Source organism: Phacochoerus africanus, chromosome 7 (genome assembly GCF_016906955.1).
Source record: "Phacochoerus africanus isolate WHEZ1 chromosome 7, ROS_Pafr_v1, whole genome shotgun sequence".
In the NCBI taxonomy this organism is placed as follows: domain Eukaryota; kingdom Metazoa; phylum Chordata; class Mammalia; order Artiodactyla; family Suidae; genus Phacochoerus; species Phacochoerus africanus.
In genome coordinates this window covers 69,211,176-69,218,924 of record NC_062550.1, presented here as the reverse complement: position 1 = coordinate 69,218,924, position 7,749 = coordinate 69,211,176, and the positions used below count along the sequence as shown (strand labels likewise).

Below are 7,749 nucleotides of genomic sequence, written 5' to 3'. Positions count from 1 at the left end.
CCCTTGGAGTTTCAGCGCTCTCGGTACAACCTGTTCCTCCATCCTCCCCACTCTCTCCCTCCCTCCCTTCCTTCCTCCCACCGCCGGCGGAGCCCCGCTCAGCCCCTCCCTCCTCGCCCGGGCCCCAGCTGCGCCCTCCGGGGAGACTCCCGCTGCCTCCGAGCCCGGAGGGGAGGCGGGGGAAGGAGAGGACGGCAGGGGGCGGGGAGCCGCGCGGGGCGGAGGCCGCGCCGGGCGGCTGGAGGTTGCATCTGCTGGAAGGCGGCTTTTGGCTGCTTGGTAACGGGCTGCAAGAACCCAGAGAGGCAGAGGGCAGGGCAGCGGCTTCTTGACGTCAGGACCGAGCGAGGGGACCCAGCCAGCCACTCCAGCCCGCCCCACAGCCGTGCCGGCGGCCAGCAGAAGAGGCGTCAGGCGCAGGTCGCCCAGCAGGGTGTGAGGGGGGCTCGGGAGTCAGTCCGCAGGGGCGCAGCATGCCCCCCGCTCCCGGCCCATGGAGATCGCCCTGGTGCCCCTGGAGAATGGCGGTGCCATGATCGTCAAGGAAGGAGGGGAGGCCGGGACTGCAGGGGGAGAGCTCCGCTGCCCCCCGACGGCTGCGCTCGGAGATGGACTCAAGGAGCGGGAGCCAAGGGGCCGCGGAGCAGAGAGGCGCGCGGATCCGGGAGGTCGGCGGGTGCCGCCGCCGCCGCCCCAGGAGCTGCCGCAGTCGAGGTGGCTGCCTCCGGAGGAAGAGGAGGGAGATGGCGACCCCGCCCTGGGCGTGGCGGAGGACCAGGTGCTGGGCGCGGGCTCCCTCCATCACCAGCGCGTCCTCATCAATATCTCGGGGCTGCGCTTTGAGACGCAGCTGGGCACCCTGGCGCAATTCCCCAACACGCTCCTGGGGGACCCCGCCAAGCGCCTGCGCTACTTCGACCCTCTGAGGAACGAGTACTTCTTCGACCGCAACCGGCCCAGCTTCGATGGCATCCTCTACTACTACCAGTCCGGGGGCCGGCTGCGGAGGCCGGTCAACGTCTCCCTGGACGTGTTCGCGGATGAGATCCGCTTCTACCAGCTGGGGGACGAGGCCATGGAGCGCTTCCGGGAGGACGAGGGCTTCATCAAGGAGGAGGAGAAGCCCCTGCCCCGCAACGAGTTCCAGCGCCAGGTGTGGCTGATCTTCGAGTACCCGGAGAGCTCGGGCTCCGCGAGGGCCATCGCCATCGTCTCAGTCCTTGTCATCCTCATCTCCATCATCACCTTCTGCTTGGAGACCCTGCCTGAGTTCAGGGATGAACGCGAGCTGCTGCGCCATCCCCAGGTGCACCACCAGCCCCCTGGACCCGCCCCAGGGGCCAATGGCAGCGGGGCAGCGGCGGCGCCGCCTCCCTCAGGCCCCACAGTGGCGCCTCTCCTGCCCAGGACCCTGGCGGACCCCTTCTTCATCGTGGAGACCACGTGTGTCGTCTGGTTCACCTTCGAGCTTCTGGTGCGCTTCTTCGCCTGTCCCAGCAAGGCTGAGTTTTCCCGGAACATCATGAACATCATCGACGTGGTGGCCATCTTCCCCTACTTCATCACCCTGGGCACCGAGCTGGTGGAACAGCAGCCAGGGGGTGGGGGAGGGGGGGGCCAGAACGGGCAGCAGGCCATGTCGCTGGCCATCCTCCGAGTGATCCGCCTGGTCCGCGTGTTCCGCATCTTCAAGCTCTCCCGCCACTCCAAGGGGCTGCAGATCCTGGGCAAGACCCTGCAGGCCTCCATGCGGGAGCTGGGCCTGCTCATCTTCTTCCTCTTCATCGGCGTCATCCTCTTCTCCAGCGCCGTCTACTTCGCCGAGGCCGACAACCAAGAGACCCACTTCTCCAGCATCCCGGATGGCTTCTGGTGGGCCGTGGTTACCATGACCACGGTGGGCTATGGGGACATGAGGCCCGTCACCGTGGGGGGCAAGATCGTGGGCTCGCTGTGTGCCATCGCCGGGGTCCTCACCATCGCCCTGCCTGTGCCCGTCATTGTCTCCAACTTCAACTACTTCTACCACCGGGAGACGGACCACGAGGAGCAGGCAGCCCTTAAGGAAGAGCAGGGCAGCCAGAGCCAGGGGACAGGACTGGCCAGCGGTGGCCAGCGGAAGGCCAGCTGGAGCAAGGGGTCCCTCTGCAAGGCTGTGGGGGCCCTGGATAATGCAGATGGATCCCGGAGGGGCAGTTGCCCCTTAGAGAAGTGTAACCTCAAGGCCAAGAGCAATGTGGACTTGAGGAGATCTCTGTATGCCCTCTGCCTGGATAGCAGCCGGGAAACGGATTTGTAAGGGGGATGCAGGTGGATAGTTGGCAGAGAGCTGGGGACAGCGGGGGGCCTCCTGACCTTGGGGATCTACTTCATGGCGCAGAGTATTTCTAGCCCACCCTGTAACCTAGGTCCGCCCCTTCTTCTTTCACTGCTCCCCTCCAGCATCTCCTTGATCCCCTAGTTTTTCTTTCCTCTTCTTTCCATGACACCCAGGGTCACCTATTTTTAAAAAGTACCACATTCCATGACGCAGGAGCTGTTGAAATGGTGCGCACTGTGAGATGGATGTATTTGTAGCCAGTTTCCTAGACCCAGCGGAGGGATAACCCAAACAAAAATGGCTTTAAATAGCCCAATCCCCAGAGAATTGGTAATCCCCCCCCATCCCTGTGTTCCAAATTTGCTTTACATATAATTATATTTGTGTACATGGGAAAATATTATTTTTATGGCTGGCGAGTGGATTTTTGTACCGTAGTTCAGATGGAGAGATTTTGGATATATTTTCAAGATATACGTTGTATTTATGAAAGAGGGGGTTATGGCAACATTCTGTGATATTTCTATTACAGTCCGAGACCCTGGTCTGGCTGTTCTGGTTCCTGTTGTCTGCAAGCCTCTCTCTTTTCTGAGTTGTGATTTCGGTGCTTTGTGTCTAGGGCAGGGAATGCTCTGGAAGAAAAGCAGGTCTAACTTTTTCTGTGCGCCTTAACCAGTTCTTGTAACTTTCTTCAAAAAGCATCGATGTTGGAGGAAGACTTCTGATAATTCATTCTCTTGATTTTTATCCCAGGAAATAAAATGTTACTTAGTCGAGGTAAGTGTTAGTTTCTTCTAGAGCTCATGTATCTTTTGGAAATTAAAAAGAAAAAAAAAAAAAGGTCTATCCCTTGCAGTTTCTGGTTCTGGAGTCAGAGCAAACGCTGCCTTGACCGTGGTAGAAAATTTGCAAAGCTCATGATTGGACTATCATCTCTTTGCTGGACCCCTTCTGCGCTTCGAAGACAGAGGGGTGAATTTTATTAGTCTCAGGGCATTAGGACAGGGACAAGCTGGGGTGGCATTAGACCCAGCTATCAGGAAAAAGTGTGAATGGACCCAAAAGGCAAAAGATGACCAGACCCCTGGGCAGTCCTGCTGCAGTCTCCTGGGGCGAGGTTTCCCAGCCTTTGTCTGCAAGTTTTAAACCCTGTATGGTTCTCAGCAGCTCTAAGGATCCAGTCTGGTTCTCCCAGACCAGAAGCTTCTCTACAGAAATGCAGCCTTGAAAATCAAATCATGGAGGGAGGGAGCAGCAGCGCCTGGTTATGCTCCCCGCCCCACCCAGACCCTAAGGCCAAGAAAGATGGCACTGCCTTGGTGGTGGACAGAGGCAGCCAGAGGATGGAAGGATTTGCTTGTCCACTTTAGAAGCTGGTTTCTCCCAGCATGTAGCCTTGCCCCCAGTAATCCCTAAACTCGGAACAAATCCTTTTGTCCCTGGTTACTGGATGGTTGTGGCAAAACATCACAGAAGGTATAAACTGGCGGCGATTTCTCTCTGGGATTAGCTACTCACATGGGGCTCCTGATTTTTGCATTTGCTTTTTCTGCTGAATAATCCAAGGACAGGTGGTTTGGCATTCTCGCGGGTGGGGGAGGGGGGTGGCAGATGGGTGGTCCACACCCACAAGGCCCCCAGGACAGCAGGGAGACTGATGGCTAGTTTTGGGGGTACGTCCAGGTCTCCCCGGGAGTGGCGAGGAGGGGAACGAGGGAAGATCTAGGAAATTGATGTCTGTGGACTGTGGTTTTAAGCGAGACGCCAACGCGGTGATAGAAAGCCAGTGTCTGACTGCCTGGAGTCATTTCCAGTGGGGAACCATGAACAGCACCTCTGAGGAGGAAACGGGACTGTGTAGGCAGGGCTCTGTTGTTTTTCATTACACGCTGAAGTCAAGGCGGGAGAACAGAGATGCTTTATTCATTTGTAATTTACAGTCTGCCTAAAAGCGGGGGCAGCTTGCCAAAGCTCTCCTCTACACCATCTCACTTCCCAGCCCCCTAAGGCTGTGAAGCTAGTGTGTGTGGTTTAGAGCACCCCTCCGGGCTGGGGCGGGGCCACCCCTTGGGCTCTACTGTCCCTTGAAGATAAAAGAGGAGGCACTGCCTTTGCCCTGAAGGTCATTCTCTTTAGGCTCCAGCCGAAAAGAGAGAGAACTGCACCTGGGTCTTAAGTGTGTCCAGATGCCTGATAGGTGTTGATCCAAATAGACTGACTACATCTTTATAAGGTCCAGTAAATGGGTGAAAGCTTATACAAAGCCTCAGGGTTGGAGGGGTGGGAATGAGTGCCTGAGTCTTTCTATTTGGCGTGGGAGGAGGGGTGCTGTCCAGCAGGTTTGCAAAGGGGAGCAAGGTGGTTCCAGAGGGACCCCAGTCCCCTGCTGCAGCCTCTCGTCCTGGAGGCCAGTGTTGTCCTGGGGCATTAAGGTGGGCAGGCAGGGGGGCACCCACCAGGCAGGGCAGGTATTTCACTCCACCTTCGGTACACCTGTTGCTTTGATTCTCTAAACACCCCCCCCCCCATCACTCCAGCCATCCCAGGGCTTTGCCTGTTCCTGTGATTGGAGGGAAAGGAATGCGAATGTCGGGTCTCTCACCTGGGGCCCCATCCTGTTCTCTGGTCCCCTCCCCTTCGCTGCTGTGGCTGATTTTCCTTCCCAAGGAGATTACATGAAGTGGCCTCAGCCAAACCTTTATCCAGATGTTGTATCTTGGCTTTCACAGCAGGAAACCATCCCTGGATTTATAATCTACCCTCTTTGGCAACCACTGCATAGAGGGGACGGATGCACAGTTACGGTGCATTTACGGAAGAACAGCTGCACTCCTGCAGAGCCTCTGGCTCCCCCTTTTTTATTTTGGTCACACTCATGCATGGGGAAGTTCCTGGGCCAGGGCTTGAACCCGTGCCACAGAAGCCACCTGAGCCACAGCAGTGACAACCCCGGATCCTTAACCTGCTGCCCCAGCCAGGAAATTCCACTGGCCCCCACTTTTTCACCACCTACTTTTTTTTCTGCACATTTGCTACTTAATTTCCAAGCAAGGACAGGTTCTGAAAGAAGAGTCTTGTCACGGCTTAAAAGGCTCCAGCCCCTTGATCCACTCTGCCCAGGGACACTCCCAGGAGTGAAAGCCAAACAGAGTTCCCACCCTTGGTGGGTCTGTGACTTGTTCTCATGTTAATGATCTGAACACTTCCAGGCTCAGAGTAGATTGTTCTTGGTGGGGAGAGTCACCTCCAGAGATGGCAGGCCTTGCACAGTGATTGTGTCCCTGGGATGCTCAGGTGCTCTTGCCTGGGGCTGACCTCATCAGCACACCTCTGTTCAACAGCTGCCCCTGGTCCAGCAGCCCTTGCTGTGCTGGGGATACTGAGACATTTATGAGGATGCTCTCCTGCATTCATCTGCTTCCAGTCCCACCGGGGAAGCAGTCAATATAGCACGAATCAAGTCCTGCAAGTGCGTGAACCACTGTCTCGTAGGGGATTCCAAAATGAAAGGTGATGGGTCAGGGGTGGGAAAGGGAGGAGAAAAAGTGTACAAAAAAGAAGCTTCTGGGAATTCCCGTTGTGGCTTAGTGGTTAAGGAACCCGATGAGTATCCATGAGTCCTCGGGTTCGATCCCTGGCCTTACTCAGTGGGTTAAGGATCCAGTGTTGCTGTGAACTGTCACAGATGCAGCTCGGATCCCGAGTTGCTGTGGCTGGGGTGTGGGCCGGTGGCTAAACTCAGATTCAACCCCTAGCCTGGGAACCTCCATATGCTGTGGGTGCAGCCCTTAAAAGAAAAAAAAAGAGAGAGAGAGAGAGAGAGAGAGAGAGAGAGAAGGTTCTGGAGATCTTAAAGAGTAGCCAGGAAGAGAGGAGGCCATTCAGGATGAAGGGACTGGACCGATGAGCTGGGGGAGACTGGCCCCCTGTCCCCATCACCATCATTTAGGGATGGAGGCCAGGGTTACAGGCTGGCTCCTCAGGACCATAGCAGGAGTCCTGATTTTCCTAATGGCAGGGGGTCTCAACAATTACTTAGGGTGGGGGTTAGCAAAAGTTCTTTTGTCTTTTTGTTGTTGTTGTTGTTGTTGCTATTTCTTGGGCCGCTCCCGCGGCATATGGAGGTTCCCAGGCTAGGGGTTGAATCGGAGCTGTAGCCACCCGCCTACGCCAGAGCCACAGCAACGCAGGATCCGAGCCGTACCTGCAACCTACACCACAGCTCACGGCAATGCTGGATCGTTAACCCACTGAGCAAGGGCAGGGACCGAACCCGCAACCTCATGGTTCCTAGTCGGATTCGTTAACCACTGCGCCACGACGGGAACTCCGAGGGTTAGCAGAAGTTCTGAAAAGAGCCAGATAGTAAATAATCTGGGGTTTTGTAGACCAAGAGGCAAAACTGAGGCTGTTGTTGTAGGTACTTATATAATCACTGAAATGTAGTCATTTAAAAAACGTTACAACCAGCCCAAGCTCAGGAGCTGTACGTTCCTGTCAAAACCATTTCTCTGTTACGCAGAGGCTGCCTCCTGGGCATCCGGTCCTGCCTGCAAAGCTCTGACCTGGCTCCCTGATTTGCTTTTACTTCACCGAACTTGCATGTCTTGCAAATGCCAACCCTGGCTTAAGGAGCCCATCTCAGGCTGGGATTTCCTAGATCCAGGAAAGCCTTATTAGGAAGATGGTGCCTGCTTCTACCTCCTCCTGAAAGTTAGATTTTTTTTCCAGGTGGCTGTGGGACAGGCTGCTTTATTTCTAGGGAGGAGAAAGAAAACACCAAACTGCACCTTCTTCCCTGGGGGCTCTGGGCGGTACAGGTTTCTCCCAGCTGTTGGTGGACTCGGGCTGGGGTTGCCGGAGGACGGCCTCCTTCTCTTTGGGCCCTAGGTTTGTCCCTGGACCTGACATAACTCTGGGAGTTTTGCAGAGGTACTTGCCCTGTGGGATCTTCTCTGGCTGCAGCGTTGGGCCCAGGCTGGCGCAGCCTCGGGCAGTGTGCATGGTGAGACAGTGTGATTCGACTCCAGCCCACAGGCCACCAGACCCAGCAACAGGCTTGCTACCTTCTCTCTTAATTGGCATGTATTTTCCTTTTCTTTTTCTTTTTTTTCATTATAGTTGATTTACCACATTACACCAATTTCTGTTCTATGGCAAAATGACCCAGGTGCGTGCTTGCGCGCACGCGCGCACACCCACACACACATATATACATTCCCTTTTTTTTTTCTTTTTTTGTCTTTTTAGGGCTGCACCTGCAGCATATGGAAGTTCCCAGGCTAGGGGTCGAACTGGAGCTGTAGCTGCCGGCCAGAGCCACAGCCACGGCAACAGCCACAGCCACAGCCACAGCAATGCGGGATCCAAGCCACATCTGGGATCCTTAACCTACTAGCCAAGGCCAGGGATCAAACCCACATCCTCGC

At 55.9% G+C, this 7,749-nt stretch overlaps 1 protein-coding gene across 1 annotated transcript; it reads left to right on the top strand.

Annotated features, from left to right (window-relative positions):
* Positions 1-225: 225 nt before the first annotated feature.
* On the top strand, positions 226-3,096 carry KCNA5 (potassium voltage-gated channel subfamily A member 5). Its single transcript, XM_047787774.1, has one exon. The coding sequence runs from the start codon at positions 494-496 to the stop codon at positions 2,297-2,299; it is 1,806 nt and encodes a 601-aa protein (XP_047643730.1). The 5' UTR covers positions 226-493; the 3' UTR covers positions 2,300-3,096.
* Positions 3,097-7,749: the final 4,653 nt, after the last annotated feature.

Coding starts and splice junctions, on each gene's coding strand:
- KCNA5 (XM_047787774.1), top strand. CDS start 494: ATGGAGATCGCCCTGGTGCCCCTGGAGAATGGCGGTGCCATGATCGTC.